Here is a 20,232-nt window from a genome sequence, read left to right as displayed (position 1 = left end):
CTGATTGAAGATAATATCAGAGTAAAATCACAATAAGATTTAAAATAAAATTATTTAGTAGTTCTCCAGGTCATATGTATAGTGGCTTACAGACAGTTAAATGAATGGGGGGGGGGGGGGAATAGTGTAACGGCATTTCCTTAGAGTTTGATTGTCACTTCAATCTTCCCTGGCAACACTTTCATCTTTATAAACAGTTTGAAGTTCATACTTTTCTCTTAGCAGTTCGATCTTCTTATCCAATTTAACCATTTCTTAATAGAAGCGATGCCTGTGAAAGGAGACTAACTGAAATCTTAGCCTATTGTAGTCATCTTGCATTGCCACCTTGTTTACCGGAGGTCCAATATATTTTTGCAATCTTTACGAGCCTAGTTGCCAGTTTTCCTACATTTGCCTTGCTATTTATTTACTTGCCAATAAAAGAGCAGATACGAACATATGAGTTGAAATATATCTCTATTCTCGTCATGGAAGATGAGATTCCAGAATACATTCCATTGTTTTAGGACAAAAAGGAGACTAACAGCATGTACATCCCACAAGAAGATTACCACATCCTAATCCTATTCTATACAATCCTAAGCCTTCCTGGCCTTCTTGGCCGCAGGGGACTTGATCGATTTGGGTTGCTTAGGCTTCGCAGGTGACTGTGCCTTCCTCATCTTCCTAACTGCCGCTGCCTTCTTCGGCGACTTAACAGAGGCCACGCTTTTCTTCTTCTGCACGCGCTTGGTAGCACCGGAGGATGCCTCCTTGGGCTTCGTCTTCTTCTCCTTCGCCACGGCCTTGTCCTTCGCAGGCTTTGAATCTTTCTTCCCTGCTTCGGATAACTTGAACGAGGCCTTCACCTTCACAAGCTTCCCCTTTGCAGCAAAATTCTTCAATTGGATGGCGAGCATCTTCCGGAAATTTGCGGGGAGAACCCCACTGTGCTTCTCCTCCATGTACTTGGCGATAGCATGAGGGCTTGATCCGGTCTTCTCGTGCAGAGCCAAGATGGCTTCCTTAATCATCTACGCAACAAATAAAGAAACAATAAGAAAGAAATTTTTTTTTTTAAAATTTTTCTCTTCTGTTGACCTCTTAATGATCTATATACCTGGAAATAGGGAGGATGTGAAGGCGCAGAAGGCTTCGAATCTTCGTTCTTCTTCTCCTTGGGAGGCTTCGAAACCTTCGGCTTCTTCTCCTTCGCTTCAACACCAGGCATCGCGAGAGAAATCAAAGAGGATCGGGACAAAAACGGAAGAAAAGATTAGGAAATCGAACGGAGGCGATGAGAATTTGGGGGAGTTTAGGGGAGGTACTTATAGCAAGCCGGTGCGGAGGCGAGGGGTGAAGTGAGAAACGAACTCTGATTGGCTGAGAGTAGAAGCACACGGATCGAGGCGTGCTCGGAAGTCATCTGAACCGTTGAAATGAGAATTCCATCTTATGGGGAAACAACTCAAGAAGGGGAAAACGGTTGGATGGAGTCCGAAAACCGCGTACTGCCTTTGTTTTCGATATTTGAATCTGGTGGAGTGAGGAGAGCGCAGTACTCGGTTTTTCTTTTTGATAAAGATCGGAAGTGGATATGACTGCTGACGAGGAAATCAATTTTGGTAAAGGGCGTAGCATCATCTGATTTGAATTTTTAATTTTGAACATAGTAATAGTAGTTTTTATGCGTCTCTCTCATATAAATTATATATATATATATATATATATTTTTTTTTTTTTTTTGCAAATAGCTGGAAGGATCATATATATCTTAAACTGACTTTAGAAATATTTTTTATTAAAATAATATTAAATAAAAGGATTGATTTTTGTGTTCTATCGATACATTTATTTTCTATATTTTGGAAACATAAACATTTTTTTAGACTTTTGCAATAATTTTAATCTACGGAAAAAAAAAATCCAATCTCGCGGGGTTTAATTAAATACTTGCTAGTGTACATAGTAGATCGTGCATTATCACTAATTTTGAGAGAGGAGAGGTTCATGTTTTTCCTTGGATTTCAAAGTTGTAGTCTAGGATATATTTCTTAGTTTTCGATTCTCAAAATATTTATTATTATTATTATTTTCATCGTTCCTCTCAACGACACTGTCATTTTTTTATAACTCATATAAGCCATATTGACAGTTGCAAAATCCTCCATAAAACTACAAAGATGTTGTTTATTTAATTGTTATAGTATATATTATTATCGCTAAGAATTATTTGATGCATTCTCACAGATTTATAGTACATGTATCTAACATAGTAACCTTGTGAATCCGCTAAATTTTTTATTAAATTTAACTAAATTATGTTAAAATAATTAAAATGTTCTTATTATTTTTCTTAAAGAATATGTGCATATTTTGATATAACACAATAAAATTATTAAAATAACTATGGTACTCAGTTAAATTTAATAAAAAAACTAACTATTTCACTTAGTCACTAAGTAAAAAAACTAGTAAGGCTATTAGGTTTAGTTCAAACCAAACTCGTAGCTATCTCTAATCGGTGCATTATTTGGTGTAATTAAAACTCAATATCTACGGAGGAAATTGAATTCATAATTTATGTCATAAACGATAGAAAAATATTTTATATAAATCGCTAAAATTTAAACTATTATAATTATTACTATATTTTTTAAAATATTATTACTGTCGTTAATTAACATGTGAATAACCTTACACTTCTATCCTAGAGATTAGAACGTAAACTTTTTATATTAATAACTTTTTTTCTTTCTTTGTATTATCATATCGTGAATAATTAAATATTTTTTAAATTATTTTAAATAATTTATACAAGAGGGTAACGAAATAACCCATCATAATTATATTTTGACTCCCTCGTTCATATCACTTTTACCCATAAAGAAATTTTTTTTTGGACATATACATTTTCGAATTATCTAAGAGGTCTTTTGATTTCTTATATTTATAAAAGATACATATTTTTCTGGATGTTATATCTAGATAAATAAATGACTTGTTTAGTTTACTGTATATCATAACAATATATTTATTAAATATATATTCAGTTAATTATATTTTATAATAAAATGTTTGGTAAATAAGTAGTTAATTAGAGGAGAATAGAAGAGAGGAGAGGAAAGATAAGTTTGGGTTAATGATGGAAATTAGATGAGATAAGACTATAACAAGGATGCATTGGGATTGAAGCGACAGAAGCAAGATGGGTTTGGATAGTAATAAGAGAATAAAACTGAGTCATTTGAGTCTAGTTAATTTTTTTAAATACTATTCTTTAGATTTAGTTCACCAAATAAAATAATAATTTTTAAATGAGATATTATATCTATTAATGTAGTATCTAAAAAAACTCTCGGCAAAATAGCTTCTAATTGTATCACTAAACCTCTTCCCCTAAAATTTCGGTTAGAAAATATTAAAAATTGGCTAGCTAATTAGATAGACAAAAAAGCCTATTTATTTTCTCAATAATAGTTTAAAGGGTGTATCTATCCATTTTATTTTTTTATAAGAAGGTTAAAGTAGACAAACAAGTAAAAAATCTAACTAACTAAATTTTATATTTAAAAGGGTTTCAGTAGTAATTATAAAAATCCGTAAAAAAAGAAAAGAAAAGATATATTTACGTACCATTCATGTAAGAAGAGACTTTGCTGAGGGGACCCGAATCGCTACACTTTGCAGATCAATCCAATTAATTTTCTAGATCAAGTTTGGGGCCGGACCCATGAGTCGGAGCAACGAAGACGAGACAAGAAAAGGAATAACACCGCGCAATCCAAGAAGAGAAAAAAGAAAGAAAAAGTAAAGAAGAAAATTTCGATAGAATTATATCCGGAAAAAAAAAACTAAGACCAAGGAAGAAGGGGGGATGTACTGATGTAGCGAGGCTTCTCCAAGGTCAGGAATTTAATTTAAATTTTTTTTTAATCTTCTTCTTCTTGGGTTCTATTTCATTTTATCTTGGTTTCTTCTTCTTTTATTGAGGATTTTGATGCTGGAACTGTGGATCCTTTATGCTCTCGTTTATTTGCTAGGCTTTTGTGTGATTTGTAGCACATAGTAAGCGCCAAGCTAGTTCTGATGAGCTCTGAGTGTAGGGAGACTTGGGGTTTATTATTGGGCTGCTGGGTTCATAATTTCTGCTGCATGGATCTATTTTCACTTGTTATGATGTGGTTTCTTCTCACATTATTATGATTGTGGAATGGAGAAATTTGACAAGGGTTTTGAGATTGTTGGGGATTTCCAATAGTGAAGTACATTGCTGAAGTTTGATTTGGAAATGAGTGAGAAGAGCAGTGGTGAGTCTAGATTGTGGTGATTTGGGAGGGAAGTGGACTCTAGCTAAGTTATATCCACTTAATGATTGTGATCTGCACAAACATCTCTTTGAGATTCATCTCTACCGAGGTTGGAGGTCTAATTTGCGGTATATCCATACTAGGGCATGCAATTTTGCTAGAGTTAATAGTAAGATCTTCCCATGAAATTTTAGTGGTCACAGGCGTATAAGATGAATGTCGACCATGGAAAGTGGATTTGTGCAAGGATCAGGTGATTCTCAGTGTACCATTACAATAAATCCATCCATATGAAATAACTAGCATTGCGCACAGCTAAGAGTGGCATTCAAGTATGGACTATGGAAGGAACTCGTAGTGGAAGTCCCCAGCTTGACTGTAGCATCAAAAGTTCACGATCACTTCATCTTTGATTCTATCTACTTCTGCATCTATCAAATTACTTAGGGGCAGAGTTTTGCATGCAAAATTTTTCTTCTTTTTTTTGTTTTTATTTTGCTTCTCGAAGCTACTATAGTAGACGATCAGGTATTATTAAACTTTTTGGAACCAATGTTCTATTCAGATTATATACAATGCCTACAAGGTTTTTGACCTTGTCATTTGCTGACAGTTTTAATTTCTAGCAGAATAATGGCTATTCGGCATTTGCTGAACTGAAGGAATTGTAATTGTATCCATATCATAAGTAATAGAATATCTTAAAAGCCTTTCAAATGTTGGTTAGAACACCATAACACAATCTTAGTTTTTGTGTCTGCTTGTAATTGTCTTATTTTACTACTAGAAGGTTTACATATTGTTATGGAATCCAATATAGTAACGAAGGTTAAAATTAAATTGGACATGGGTATTGTTGTAAATGAATATTGCTATTAAATTAGGATCTTCTGTGAGAACCTTACATGGTCAACGAATAATCTGTGTAACTGTGTCTATTCACCTCTTTGCAGAATTTTAATTTCATTCAGGAAATCTTTTCATAGATGCATGTAACAGCTTCTCTGGCATATTGTCGTTCTTTAAATCCTCTGCACTCTTTTCATTAGAAATGGAAATTATGGATATCACAATATAATCCTTCTGTCATCTTCGGTTTCTTGATATTTATGGGACAGCATCTCTTAAATGTATATAACCATTGCTGCTGTGATAACACATAAGTCATTTCATTTTCATTGATTTTATTATATACTCTGAACAATCAGAACCTCAGAACCTTTTGTTTTAAACCGGACCTAAATGAACACATCAATAAACCAAGTATTCTCGCAAATCTTAAAGATCAACTCTGTTTTGAGAGGACATAAAATAGAAACTTTCCCAAGGCCGTTGTTCCCTATATTAACTTTAACTTCTGTTATCCATGTGTTGCAGATAAGCAGCATACTCCCTAACACGCGATAGCTTTCTGATTTAAATTGATCTTCTGATTTTGCCTCAAATTATTTTGACATAGTATAGTGGATGATGACTCAACATCACCTGAAAGAAAATGTAAAGATCATGGCTCTTTTGGCTGAGCGCGATGACGCTATGCATGAATGCAACATAGCACTTGCTGAGAAGAGAGCTGCAATAGCTGAGCGAGACATGGCAATTCTTCAGCGTGATGCTGCAATTGCTGAGCGTAACAATGCCGTATTGGAGCGCGATAATGCTCTTGCAGCCCTCCACTATGCTCGTGAGAATGGTGTGAATGGCAATTGTATGTCTGAATGCTCTCCAGCTACACGCGGGATGAAACACAGCCACCACCACCACCAACAACATCTTCAGACACAATCACCATTTTCAGACGGACACTACAATGACACAAGGGAGATGCATGTAACTGAGGCATTTCCTAGCTCAACAGATTCAGATGGCATTATGAAGTCCCAGAAGGCTAAACGACGAATCAAAGAGTCTAATGTTCAAGCTTCTCCATCAAAAAAGTCATCAAAGTCATCAAGAAATAGTAGAAAGAAAGGGGGTGAGGATTTGAACAAGCAGGTAACAATCGCAAAATCAGATAGTGACTGGAGGGATGAGGTAGTTGGCGATGATCTTAACAAGCACGCTTCACGGACAAAGTATTATGGTTGGAAAGGGCAGGATCTGGGACTGAACCAGGTCGCGTTTGATGAACTGGCAATGCCAGTGCCTGTCTGCTCCTGCACAGGAAAGTATCGACAGTGCTACAAGTGGGGGAATGGAGGATGGCAGTCCTCCTGCTGCACCACAACCATGTCCATGTATCCGCTGCCGGTGATGCCCAACAAGCGACATGCTCGTATGAATGGGCGCAAGATGAGTGGCAGTGCATTTAGGAAGCTACTCAGCCGGCTAGCAGTGGAGGGATATGATCTGTCAATGTCGGTGGACCTCAAAGATCACTGGGCTAAGCATGGTACAAACCGCTATATCACCATCAAGTAGGGCCTGTATGGAGGAAGAGAAGGGGCAGCATAGACATTATAATAATTTCTTTCACGCAGACTATTTTGCATTGTTATAGGAGACGATCCTTCAAAAGGAACATAGTAACTTCTGGTTAGCGTGGAAAGCATCAGCATGTTGCTCCTCTAGGTGATTGAGTATATCTGAATACCCTGGTGGGTAAACTTACAATTTAGTTTAATTCCTTGAAGAAGAGTTGATGGTATGTAGTTATTCTGTCTTCATTATGTGTATCTGATTAGTCGGTTCGCAACTGCATTTTTGAAAGTAGAGATTCAGCAAATTATTGCTTGATGGGCCAAAATCCAGTATATTTGGATAAAGTTTCCAGTATTAATGAGTAGACTACCAGTGTTTCTGATAGGTAGCTAGATCGAAGTAGCAGCGACTCAGGTATTATTGACTATGCTTGCATTAATGGTTCAGGTTTTCATATCTCGTTCTCAACTATGCTTTCATCAAATCTTTATGCTATACTAAGGTAGCAGGTGGTGATGATATTATTAGGCCTCTATTTTTCTTAGACTGCATTTAACTCACATAAAGACGTCGCAGTCGAGACGTCGAGTTTATTCAATGCTTTACTGCAGTTGCAATAATCCCACATCGATTATCCGAGTTGTAGGGAAGGTCCAAAGGGATATAAAATGAAGTGAGTGGGTAACTGTGAACCATACTTACCTGGACGGGGTCGATGGGCGATCAATAAGGCCCATGGCCTACGCCAGCGGCTTCCATTGCACTTGGGAGGAGTGCTGGCTTACCATCTCCCCAAGTGGGAGAGTGGACGTCATAATTTGTGGTAGCGGGGGTACGCGCACGCGCGGCCCCTACCCAATACCAAAATTAAGTATTTCAGAGGTCAGTAACTCAATATCATAGATAATAGGTTGATTCGCGTTTAAAAATATATGGGGGTTTTGATTTTGTCTTGCATTTTGTTTTAAAACTTAATTCGCATTGAATGATCAAGAGAGAGATATTTAGTAATGACTAGGTCTGCAAATTTTGATTTTTTTTAAAAAATATATGTACAAATAGTAATAAATATTTACTAACTAATATATAAAAAGGTTACAAATTACGACCTATACTAATATACATTACAAACTAGGTCTGATGTTCAAAGATTGTGAATTACGTGGTGTTCAATATCTATGTAGTACATAATAGAACTATAAAACTTATGAAAATATAATTATTTAATAACTGTAAATTTTATTATAAAACTGTAAAATTATATTATAAAAATAATCGCAGAGGAAGAAGAGACTTTTTAATTAATATAGAATATTTGTATTTTCATTCAATTGTTCCTTTAGTTGAATGTGAGTGAGAAGACTACTCTTTTATATTGCTATAGAATATCATCATATCTAATCGATTTTATAATACATTTAATGCCGCGAATAAATAACTTATAATTCTCTTGAATATATGAGTTGAAGACAAAATTTAAAGAAAAAAATATAAAAAAATTCTTTTCGAGCAAGGATAATCAAAACCAAGCCTGGCTTAGAAAATGGTAACCAATCGTTAGCTGTGACTTCGATTAATCGGCAGCCGATGATGACAGATAAGAGTCGGCAAAGTCGAGTAGACACGTGTACTTTTGACAACATCCGGGAAGTTTGACGTGATTCGTTTTGGTCCTTACGCGTACTCATCTCCGAACCCCACCCACGTGGCGCTCACCAACGGTGGCGATCCCGTGAATTTTATTCTCCTCTCCTTGCTGTACCCACCGGATGGCGCCAGCTTGTTCTGTTGCAACAGATATTATAAAGACAGGTGGGGGGGGGGGGGGGGGGTTGGGTTAGGAAATACCACAAATACCCCTTTCTGTTGGTGATCGTTACGTCGTTAGTTGGTAGCGAAGGTTTAGCCAGGTAATAGACGGATAGTAATTAATAACCTCTTACTTTTATTGATATTTGCAAATAAACCCATGCATGATGCATCTCGTTTGGAGTTTTTGACTGAATCTTTTTTTTTAACTCCAATTAGGCCAGACTATAAACTTAGTATTTAATAAAATAATTAATTATTTAACATTTTATGTCTATTCTCTGTTTTTAAGTAAAATGTTGAAATTTTTAAAGATCAGTATTTTTTACTTTTAATTTAGAAAATAAAAATATGAGAGAAAACTGATAGCTATAATAAATAGACTTTATTTAACATTAAATTTAGGGTTATAATTATTTGGATAAATAAAGTTTTAAAAGAGAGCTAGGTTGGTCAAAAGTCAAAACCTCTATCGTGTCGGCAAATACTCCGTTGCCGTTAACTACATTGCCGATAATTGGATAATGCACGGGGTATTTGCAAAGAAGACCCTAAACTTTTACGAAAAAGAACATTCATGGACAGCTGTTCCACCACTAACCTAGTCCGAGAAAAACTGACCCAAAATCGCAAACTAACACTTGAAAATTAAAATAATTCGAACATACCATCACTTGATTTATAAACTAAAGACCCATTACATTAGTGACTAGTTGGTAATAATTGGAAATAAATCTAATTCAGGAATCTATATAACTTTCGGTTCCATCTCTTTCCTATTTTAGGTTTCGCCGGGGCCACTGTCGTTGCTTCTCCAACGCCAAAACCCCAATTGTTTCTAGGCTCTAAGCCTTCACGCCTCCGCAATCGGAAATCCGTGAAGCAAGCTCCGATTCTCCTCCGCTTCAAGCTTCTTCGTCGATTTCGATTTAAAAACGATACGATCCCATTGTTTATCTCTGGAATTTTGGTTTGATTTGGATTTTATTCGGGGGATTCTAGGATTTCGTAACTGGATTGTGGTTGATGACCTATCGGGCAGAATCCGTCGATGGTATTGTGGTTTGGAAGGCGGAGATGGGAGTAGAGGAGAGGAATGGGGACTACGTGAGGTTGCCCCAATTAGAGGAGGTGGAGAATGGAGGTTGTGTGGGGTTGAAGTCCCAATCTTCGCAAAGTAAATGGTGTTCTTGGCGGTGGTGGGCGAAGGTGGTTTTTTTGTGCATTTGTGTTTTGGCCGGCGGGGCAGCTTTCGTGTTCCTCGCAGGCCCTGTGATCATAAAAAAGGTGCATCTTTTCCCTTATTTTCTTTTTTAATGTTGGATTAAGCTATGCCATGATCTAACATCTGTGGATATCATTATTATGTTCGTCTGGGTGATGGCTGTAATGAACTCCATGTTGATAAATAGAATCGACGCATCGTATGAGCTAAACTTGTGGTAGTGATTGCTAGTTAACATTCAAGAATAAGAATTACAATGAAGGGGAAAAGGTATTGTAAATAATTACTAAGTGGTTAAGAGGGTGCTGAATATTCAATTAGAAAGCTCAGTACCTCTGTCTAAATGTGAGTATTAACCTCACCATCAATGCTTTTCTATTTGGGAGAAAATGGGTGTGTATAAAGAATGTGTTTGTGATTACTAGCAAAATGTTGTTTTGACTTGAGAAATTTGTAAATTAACCCCTTTCAAAACCTTGCCACTGTAAAACATAGTGATTATATGAAATTGGGAAATAATAGGCATATGGGTAATTAATTAATTACCTAATAGTATATTGTGGTTGTACTTTATTCTTTCAAAATAGTATGCTGCATGAGGTATGATTTAACAATTCATGCAGTTTTTTGTTTATAACATTTTGCTGCCTTTTACCTTTGTTCGCCAATCACCCAACCTATTTAAACCCTTGTAACTTGTTTTAAAATTTTAAATTTCTGTCAACATGGCTATGAGGAACGAAACATGTTCACGACATCTGGATCAACTTACATGCATGCAATTCAGCTATACACTCTAGAACCTATTTTATAAGTGAAACATGTGGTTTCATCACTTCATGACATCAGTAAATCATATGCCTATGCCTAAACCAATTTTCTATTTTAGCGTTCTAATATGTGTGACGTCTTGAATCTTCGCAGGTGGTTATACCAACTCTTGATTGGGAGATGACAACATTTAGCACACCAATTCTTGCACTGATACTGTTTGCCTCTATTGCATTGTTTCCCAGTATATTGGTACCTTCTTCTCCTTGTATGTGGATAGCAGGGATGACATTTGGATATGGATATGGTTTTCTGCTAATTACGGGAGCAATAAGCATTGGCATGTCTTTGCCATTTTTTATTGGTTCTCTCTTCCATAAAAATTTACAAGTTAGCCTCTATTCCCCATAAGCTATTTCTTTTAAGTACGCCTTTCCTTCAAAAGAATGGTCAATTTATTAGTTCTAATCATTTTCTTTGTTTATTGTTGCACAGAGATGGCTGGAAAATTGGCCAAAGAAAGCAGCTATAATCAGACTGGCTGGTGAAGGAGATTGGTTTCACCAATTCAGGGCTGTTGCTTTACTCAGGATTTCTCCATTTCCATATCTTATTTTCAATTATGCATCTGTGGCTACAAATGTTGAATATGGTCCTTATATATGTGGCTCAATGGTTGGAACAGTGCACGAAACATTTATTACGATCTACAGGTTTGGTATTCTCATCATAGCTGATTTTTTTTAAAGATTATATGAGTTCTATTTACGAGAAGATTATCTTTCTCTAATTTATTTCTTGAGACAGTTCAAATTATGAAAGTAATTCTTTTATTTCTTTCCCATGTAGCGAACTAGTCATATGCTTTATTATAGTTGATTTGAGATTATCAAGGTGCAGTTTAGGCATAATCAGTCAATTGTATGTCATATTTTTGATATGGCTTATCTCAATCTGAGCTAGTTTTCTTTTGTATGGGCATAATGAAACTACATTTATGTAGCATGATTTGCTGATTTATGTGACTGTCTAAAATCCTAATGCTCTTGCATAAGATTGAAAAGACAGTTTCTAATATTCATTTCTTTGTCCACTCCTTGCCTAGGATGATATTACAATCTTCATTTTCTCGTTTGCTCCTTGCTGTGAGTAAGAGAATGCTTCTCTTTTAGAGGCTTTTCATCACTAATGAACTTATCTCCATAGAGTTATGCTACATGGTATCTCTTTTAGGCTCCTTACTTGATGGGACTTGAGCATGACTGAGTCATTGATGCATCAACGATATTGGAAGTATCTGAAAAATCTGTGTTTAAGGTAGATTATCTGTAATTCAAGTTTTGGAGTTAGCTACTTTAACTCTTCACTTGGTCATAAACAGTTCAGTTTTGGAGCCCATGTCAGTGAGTCAGATATCCACATATTCTTTTCTTTTCCATTTCCTTTTTTCGTCCCTTAGGAGTTATGCTACTTAGTATCAAGAATATTGCTCATTGATCTTTTTAAGTAACATGAAATCACATAATATTCTGTTAACAATTGCTGGAAAACACCATAAATGTTCTTCCAGCCTTGTTAATGATGATGGACAGGGATGATCAACATTACTGATTGTAAAGGAAGTTGTGATGCTCCTATGTAGTGTACTTAATAGTGCCAAAGTACCAAAAACTTATTTAGGAATAAAAAAAAACTTGTGCATTTGCACTACAAAAACTTTTAAGAACTAAATGGATATTGGTTACGCTCAAGTATATTTTGAAGAAAAAGCATTGAAATTGTGTTCAGCTATCTGAGGAAAAATTTCAGGAGGTTGTTTTAAGCAGTAGCAGAGGCAAACATAAAAGGGATGAGATATATTCACTGGTGTACTAGGTCGTAATGCTTCAATGCCACCTTGACCATGCAGTATCGTCTTACTGGGAATGATCCAACTTAAAAGTGGCAATCTACTCACACTCATCCGATCATCAAAGCCTTCTTTTTATGTCACCTTCCATGCTGCACAGTATTTTAACTTCACTAATAAATTCTTCAATTCAATAAATTAACTTTCATGGTTGTACACCACCCTACCATTTTTCAGTTCTATCAGATTAGGTGCAGGTTGAAGAACAAAGGATCTATGATTGACACTGAATGTGGGTCACTCTGAGTCTCTCTCATTTAAAGAATTAGATAGTCAGAAAGCTGTTTGATATCTGAGCTCATTCTATATGTCAAGAAGTTTGCCATTATCCCATGACTCCATCTTCATGGTTCTTAGAACTTTTTCTTTATTAGTCTTATACCTCCATCAGTTGAGCATCCTGAAGGAGTTTATTCTCAAGCTCAAGCCCCATGTGCTCCTCTCTGCAGAGTCCTGGAGGGTTTATCCCAAATTGTAGAAAAAGATGCTGTTTGATTTGATGCTCTTTGTACTGTTATGGAATGTGACCCCATAATACCTCTGACAGATTACATGGGCCACTAAAACATGTTTATATACTTGGAGCACAGCTAGGAAGCACTCGCACTTTTCGTAAATCTCTGACTGCCAAATTACAAACTTCACTTATGTCCCAGTGACAACTCGATTTATTCGTCCGGTTGCTTTCTAATTTGGATTACGTGCATGCTCTTTTAAATAGTAAGAACGGTATCCTGATTTGCAAGTTGTAACCAAGTTTTGTTTGTTTTGGTTCTTTATCACTTGGGAGAACAGCGGGCGATTGCTTCGTAGCTTGGCCGATGCAACCAGCCAAGGTGGTTTTCTGTCAGTACAGCAGATCATCTACGATGGCATTGGCTTCTTGGTAACTGCAGCTGCCACTGCAGCCATTACTATCTATGCCAAGAAAGCTCTTCATACACTCCAAGTAGAGGATGAGCTCAGTTAGGTGAAAGCATTGGAAGGGCCTGCGTTGCAGACCAGTTACTATATCTTCCTTTTGTTGACAAGTGGCAAATTAATGTGGTGGATAAGGCTGGAATTTGTGTATACTACATTACTACTGGTTAGTTGCAATTGCAAAAGGAAAAAGTAAAGGATAATTATTTTTTTTTTCTTTTTTTTTTCATTTAACTTGAAATTTGAGAGAAAGAGAGTAAAATTATATGTTGTTCTTTGTATTTACCCAATATTACTTCTTTGTAAATGCAATACCCCTTCAGTTGCCAAGTTAGGAACAGTGTGTTTGCTGAATAGATCTTCAATTATTCTTTTGGCAATTAGATTCTCGATCAGATTTCTTTTGTGTACCAAGTAGTGTGAATGTTTTATCCCAATATTATTTAATAATATGCAACAGGACACATCCGCGGTAGTATTATAAGATATGAATGCATGCATCCGAGTAGCCTACTCCAATATACAATGGAATAGATCAAAGAAAAGCATAAATACAGCTGTACACCACACCGACCTTATGAACTGTTTATAAACTATGACGTGGCAGCATCTTGGTAGTTGGGTGAGAAGTAGATAAAGAAGTTCCAACGGCTTATATGCTGCCATGTCGAGCAATTTGTAGAAAGGGAAATGCTTCGTATAGTGGCCTTATAAATACACAGTGGCAATTATAACGGGATTTTTACACTAATTCGTTAAAATATTAATATTGTCACTATTTTTTTTTTTGACTCTTTAAGAAATAACATTATAGTTAAATTTTAATATAATATTTTTAATATATAATTATTAAAGTTAATAAATATATGTAATAACTAAAAATACCCTTTCTTTTAGGTTTAGAGTGTAAACTATTTATCAATAAATTTTTTTTCTCACATAAAATAAGATTTATTTCATCGTACTATAGTATTAGGTGTAATATTGGATAGTATTTGGACTAATTTTAATAATTTATATAAAGGTAAAATAGTCTTTTTCATCTTAAGTTGTATTTTAACTAATATTTTTAAAAGAGCTTAATAGTTTAAAAGTTTCCGACGACAATTAAGTAAAAATCCTAATATTTAATTGAGTACTTAGTTAATAATAATGATCTTTTTATTATACTTTTACTCTATTAATTAAACAACAAAAGACCATTGGCACTAATCAGAAAGGGAAATTTTATACAATGTAATATTTAATCGTCATAAATTAAGAGTCATTTATGTGAAAAGTCCTTTTATTTTTTACTCTACTCGGTTTTCCAAAGGCTCAATCTTAATATTATAATAACTTAAAGAGTTTTTCTTTAAATGCAAATGCCCTCATAAATTAATGCAAAGTAAAATAGAAGGCTTTTATTTGCGCTATTACTCTTTGGGCAAACTGTAGGATGATGACCAAAGGGCAATTTATGGGGAAAAACTAAGCCTGCAATGGTAACTTTTTTTCCTCGCAAATTACAATCCCAAGCATAATAGATGGATAAGTTCTAGAACTAGTACAGAGATATTGAGCGTTATTGTACAGCAGCTCGATTCATTATGAGCTTTTAACCAAATTAGTCCTACCAAATATTTATTTTATATATTTATATTTAAAATTTAAATACGAAATTATGTATTTTTAAAAATAACTGACCCAGCCAGTGACTTTAAAATATAAGTTATTAATTAGATCAATAATTTATATACTTTTTTTTAAATATGAGAAATTTTTTAAAAATTGATGACTGAATCGACGATTTTTAAATACACATAATTTTATATTATAAATTTAAGATAAATTAAACATATTAAAAAAAGAAGTAAAGTTAAATAGTTTAAAACTCTAATTTTTCTTCGTCAGTCTTCTTATGTTCATGGATTTGTAGTACGTTTGAGTGTCAACTAGTCCAGGCGAATTTCGAAAACCATCAATAGCAAAGCGAGCTGCACTTGATTTCCCTTTGTCGGCAAGTCTTGTCCGTATATTACTAGTGCATCGATGGGGTCAACTGTTTTAGCTTTAGATGTATCAACTTTGGCATCTCTTTTCACGACACGTCCCTCTCCTGCAACCCCTGCGATCATTTTGTATTATGGATATATATATATATATATATATATATATATATGTACTATATCATTCTTTAGTATAACCGAGTAGTAACAGTGATGAATTCCTTTATAAAGAACATGGGATAAACGAATGAAACATGAACCAATTTTCCACGTAGTCTAGGTACTCTTCACTATCACCATCTTTGTCATCTTCCATCATAATCTTTTGACCTGTCTCATGGCATCTTTTAACCATAAAACTACTCGTAAACATATCCAAACTGCCTACAATATAGAAGAAAACTCGTATATTGCTGCAATATGCTGTTATTCATTGTTCTTTTAACTCAGCTGAAGACATTAATGGAATGCAGAAAAGAGCAATGCTTCTGAATACTCTGCTACGAAAACAGAAGAACAACCACTTGGTTGATTTCTCTTGTAGATCTTGCCATGAAAACAAAAGGATTTGCTAGGAAGTTCCAGTAACCAAATGCAAGAAGGGGTGTAAATGGATCAATAGAGCCAAAACTATAACTATAAAGCAATGCATGGCATCATAGGATCAGGACACTCGTCCTTGCCCTTTTGTGCAAACTTTGGCCCACCAGTGGCGTGAACACGAAGTTTTTTTTTTTTGAAAAAAAAAAACCATTTATTTATCCCACCGGGGTGACTTTGGAAGCAGTATGCCAGGCCGAAGCAATGGGCTTCATTGTTAACTGAGGCGAACATTAATTTGTCTTCTTAATCATTCCACTGGAAAGGGGGGCCATCATGCCTTTTTTTCCTTTCCTCTGGCCTCTGGGTTTAGAAATACTAATATTTGCACATCAACCCTAGTATTTTCAGATATCGCTTCTAAAAATAAATTAACTTCTAGTCAAGAATATTCTCTCATTTCAAAATCTCGTTTTCAATAAGAGAATATTTTGGAATCATACAGCTCTAAACTTACAACTAGCTAAGAGCTATTCACCGTTGTTTCCTTCCCTTAATCATATACTCTATAATTAATTGGCGACAAAGCCGACCCGTCCTCGCTATTGGGCCGTGTAAGCTACGAGTTCTCTTGCTGCTTATCAAGTATCAATCAATCTATCCTTTGCTCTTTGGACCGAACAGCAAAACAGCATAAAACGCATCTCTTCTTCCTCGTTTTTTTCCCCCTCCTTTTGCTCCAAAAACCAACGTAGCCTTTTCCACGCATTCAATGATCCATCATCTCTTTTCATCTCCTTTCTTTCCGATCCATTTGCTTTCCCTTTAAATAGACCAACTGATTAAACCCACCTCCGTTTTCTTTTCTTTTTTTGCAAAATGGTCCCTCTCTTCTTTGATGGCGGTTGGTGTGAACATTGAATGCCTGATACCATCTCCAGCAACAACTAAGAAGAAGAGAGTCTTCATCACTACCATTCAATTCTCCTGCACCATTTAATTGAGGAAGATCTCTCTCTCTCTCTCTCTCTCTCTCTCTCTCTCTCTCTGTAATTTATCAGGAGGGAGAGGAATAAATGTGGAACAGTAAAGAGAAAGCCAAGGCTTGGCCATGTGATTTATATATTTAATAATTAATCAACCACCTTAGTCCTTTCTTCCCACCACCATTTAATACCACTCCGCCAAAAGCATTCACCTACTCTTGTATGCTTACTGCTACTAATACTACTACTAAATACGCCTTACAGCGGGGATGTTTACGGCGGTGACCGCACACCAACCCGTCGCCGCGGTAGCTGGTTGCCGTAACCACCGGGTAAGATGACGCTCCTCCTCCTCCGCCGTTGTCTCTTCCGTTTGCTCTTCCTCGCCTTGTTGACGGCGTGGCGGCTGTCTACGGCGGAGGCGGCGACGGCGGCGGAGAGAGAGGTTCTGCTGGAGTTCAAGGGTAACGTCACCTCGGACCCCGGCGGGGCCCTCGCAACGTGGACAGCAGCAGCCGGAAGCGACCCCTGCCGAGACTTCGTTGGCGTCACGTGCAACCCCGCCGGCGGCGTCGAGAAGGTACTGATCCACGGCGCGGACCTCGCTGGAACCCTAGCTGCCTCCCTCTCCCGCCTCCCGTCCCTCCAGATCCTCTCCCTATTCGGCAACCGCTTCTCCGGCGGAATACCGCCGGAGTTCGCAGCCCTCTCCGGAACCCTACACAAGCTAAACCTGAGCCGCAACGCCCTCTCCGGCGCAGTCCCGGAGTACCTCGGCGGCTTCCCGGGGCTCCGTCTGCTCGACCTCTCCTATAACGCCTTCTCCGGCGAGATTTCGCCGGAGCTCTTCAAGAACTGCGTCAAGACCCGGTTCGTGTCGCTCGCGCACAACGATCTCTCCGGTCCCGTCCCCGAATCGATCGGAAACTGCTCCAAGCTCGTGGGATTCGACTTTTCCTACAACAACCTCACCGGAGAGTTCCCGTCCCAGATCTGCGAGCCCCCGGACATCAACTACGTCTCACTTAGGAGCAATTCGCTCTTGGGATCCGTCGCCGATAAGGTTTCGACGTGCAGAAGCTTGGATCTTTTCGACATCGGGAGCAATTTCTTCTCCGGGTCAGTGCCTTTGGAGCTGCTTAGCCTCAAGAACATCACCTATTTCAACGCCTCTTCGAACGATTTCGTCGGGGAGATTCCAGAGATCACGGCGTGTGGTGAGAGACTAGGTTACTTCGATGTCTCCGGGAATGGTCTCGATGGTGGGATTCCGGCGAGCATTGCGAACTGCCGGGCATTGCGGTTCTTGGATTTAGGGTCTAACAATCTCAGCGGAAGCATCCCGGCCGCCATCGGAAGTTTGAAGTCTCTCTCCGTGCTCAGGTTAGGGGACAATGCCGGTATTGATGGTCTAATTCCGGTGGAGCTTGGAGATATCGAGCTGCTTCAGGTACTGGACCTGAAAAATCTCGAGCTTTCCGGCGAGATCCCGAGCTCTCTGAGCCAATGCCGCTTCCTTCTTGAGCTGTGAGTGATTCATTTGCAAACAACTATAACGACTCAATCCAGAAGACCATTTCTTTCATGAATCAATAAAAAGCTTAGGTCTTTGCTTTGTGCAGGGATTTGTCTGGCAGTGGATTAGAGGGAGGAATCCCTGATTCTTTCTACAACTTCACCTACCTCAAGCATCTTGATCTGCAAAGGAACCACCTCAATGGGAGCATCCCCTCAACCCTGGGCCAGCTTGCCAATCTCGAATTCCTTGACCTCTCGGAGAATTCACTCTCGGGAGCCATTCCTCCATCTCTGGGAAGTCTTACTCTACTGACCCATTTCAATGTGTCCTATAACGATCTCTCCGGCACCATCCCTTCTTCTCCCACCCTTCAACAGTTCGGATTCTCAGCTTTCATGCATAATCCGTTGTTATGTGGCCCTCCTTTGAACAATGTCTGCGGGGGAACACCCGGCTCCCGGAGAACGAGGCTCCTTAGTGTCTCTGCTATAGTGGCCATCGTTGCTGCCTCTGTTATCCTTGTAGGGATCTGTGTGGTGACTGTTATGAACATCCGAGCATATAGGAAGAAGGGAGGGGTGGAAGAGGTCCTGATCTCCGAGAGCACGCCTCCGGCGTCCATGGGCTCGAATGCGATCCTTGGAAAGTTGGTTCTTTTCAGCAAGAGCTTACCTTCCAAGTACGAAGATTGGGAAGCGGGGACTAAGGCTCTGCTCGATAAGAACTGCTTAATTGGTGGTGGATCTATCGGGACGGTGTACAAGGCCAGCTTCGAGAGCGGTATCTCCATTGCTGTGAAGAAGCTGGAGACACTTGGGAGAATCAGGAACCAGGATGAGTTCGAGCAGGAGATGGGCCGGCTCGGTAGCATCAGGCATCCGAATCTGGTCGCTTTCCAAGGCTACTACTGGTCATCCACAATGCAGTTGATTCTTTCCGAGTTCGTTCCTAATGGGAATCTCTATGATCACCTCCATGGAACTCGCCACTCCTACTCTGGAAGCAGCAGCAGTGGAGGCAGGGGTGAGCTGTTCTGGTCCAGAAGGTTTAATATAGCTCTAGGGACGGCCAGGGCAATTGCTTATCTTCACCATGACTGCAGGCCACAAGTCTTGCATCTCAATATCAAGTCTACTAACGTATTGTTAGACGAGAGTTATGAAGCTAAGCTATCAGATTATGGATTGGGGAAGTTGTTGCCCATTCTCGGTAGCTATGATTTGACCAAGTTTCATACGGCAGTCGGGTATGTAGCACCAGAATTAGCTTCGCAGAGCTTGAGATACAGCGATAAATGTGATGTCTATAGCTTTGGGGTAGTTCTGCTCGAGATCGTGACAGGAAGGAAGCCGGTGGAAAGCGAGGGAGCAGCGAAGGTGGTGGTGCTGCGTGATTATGTGCGAGAACTTTTGGAGGATGGCACTGCATCTGACTGCTTCGATCGGAACCTGAGGGCATTTGTAGAAACTGAATTGATTCAGGTACTCAAATTGGGGTTGGTATGCACGTCGGAGGCTCCATCAAAGCGGCCAAGTATGGCAGAAGTCGTCCAGTTTCTGGAATCAGTTAAAACCAATTCATGATCCCTGCAAGTAAATATTTGAAGCAAAATTGATTTCTGGCCTACCTGGCCTTCAATGCAATGGGAAGGAAGACAAGGACTAACGAGAGAAAACAGAAGACATCTTCGGCCTAGAACAAAGATAAAGATTGAATTCTTTCTTTTCATTCTTTAATCTTTCAACCATTGCTGTTGCATTTGTTACATGAAATTTACTTTATTTTGTAAGAAAACCCTATTTTTGTTACAATAGCAATTCCTTCTTCTTTGCTCTCCTTCTTCATTCAGTG

At 38.0% G+C, this 20,232-nt stretch overlaps 4 protein-coding genes and 1 non-coding gene across 7 annotated transcripts; 4 read left to right on the top strand and 1 right to left on the bottom strand.

The window, feature by feature from the left end:
• Positions 1–442: 442 nt before the first annotated feature.
• LOC140794116 (uncharacterized) lies at positions 443–1,530 on the bottom strand. Its single transcript, XM_073145982.1, has 2 exons — positions 1,103–1,530; positions 443–1,016 (listed from the first exon to the last, which is right to left on the bottom strand). Exons 1-2 carry the CDS (start codon positions 1,211–1,213, stop codon positions 582–584), a joined length of 546 nt encoding a protein of 181 aa, XP_073002083.1. The 5' UTR covers positions 1,214–1,530; the 3' UTR covers positions 443–581.
• A 2,107-nt stretch (positions 1,531–3,637) lies between these two features.
• Positions 3,638–7,038, top strand: LOC140794288 (barley B recombinant-like protein D). 3 transcript variants are annotated; one of them, XM_073146262.1, is made up of 2 exons: positions 3,638–3,888; positions 5,752–7,038. In XM_073146262.1, the coding sequence occupies exon 2, from the start codon at positions 5,760–5,762 to the stop codon at positions 6,711–6,713; it is 954 nt and encodes a 317-aa protein (XP_073002363.1). In that variant the 5' UTR covers positions 3,638–3,888; positions 5,752–5,759; the 3' UTR covers positions 6,714–7,038. The 3 variants fall into 3 exon arrangements, with proteins under 3 accessions (XP_073002363.1, XP_073002361.1, XP_073002364.1); XM_073146260.1 differs by having other exon boundaries at positions 5,670–7,038; XM_073146263.1 differs by having other exon boundaries at positions 3,662–3,888; positions 5,757–7,038.
• A 369-nt stretch (positions 7,039–7,407) lies between these two features.
• Positions 7,408–7,567, top strand: LOC140794528 (U1 spliceosomal RNA). Its single transcript, XR_012110142.1, has one exon. It is a non-coding gene; the product is annotated as a U1 spliceosomal RNA (small nuclear RNA).
• A 1,631-nt stretch (positions 7,568–9,198) lies between these two features.
• LOC140794121 (uncharacterized) lies at positions 9,199–13,682 on the top strand. The gene is made up of 4 exons (XM_073145987.1): positions 9,199–9,809; positions 10,672–10,908; positions 11,014–11,231; positions 13,223–13,682. Exons 1-4 carry the CDS (start codon positions 9,549–9,551, stop codon positions 13,395–13,397), a joined length of 891 nt encoding a protein of 296 aa, XP_073002088.1. The 5' UTR covers positions 9,199–9,548; the 3' UTR covers positions 13,398–13,682.
• Positions 13,683–16,715: 3,033 nt separating this feature from the next.
• Positions 16,716–20,217, top strand: LOC140794021 (uncharacterized). Its single transcript, XM_073145831.1, has 2 exons — positions 16,716–18,389; positions 18,485–20,217. Exons 1-2 carry the CDS (start codon positions 17,200–17,202, stop codon positions 19,962–19,964), a joined length of 2,670 nt encoding a protein of 889 aa, XP_073001932.1. The 5' UTR covers positions 16,716–17,199; the 3' UTR covers positions 19,965–20,217.
• The last annotated feature ends 15 nt before the right edge of the window (positions 20,218–20,232 follow it).

Source organism: Typha latifolia, chromosome 8, assembly GCF_019914945.1.
Source record: "Typha latifolia isolate L0001 chromosome 8, TyphaL0001v2, whole genome shotgun sequence".
NCBI classification, from domain to species: Eukaryota; Viridiplantae; Streptophyta; class Magnoliopsida; order Poales; family Typhaceae; genus Typha; species Typha latifolia.
Note: the sequence above shows the minus strand (reverse complement) of the source record. Positions and strands in the feature narration are given on the sequence as shown.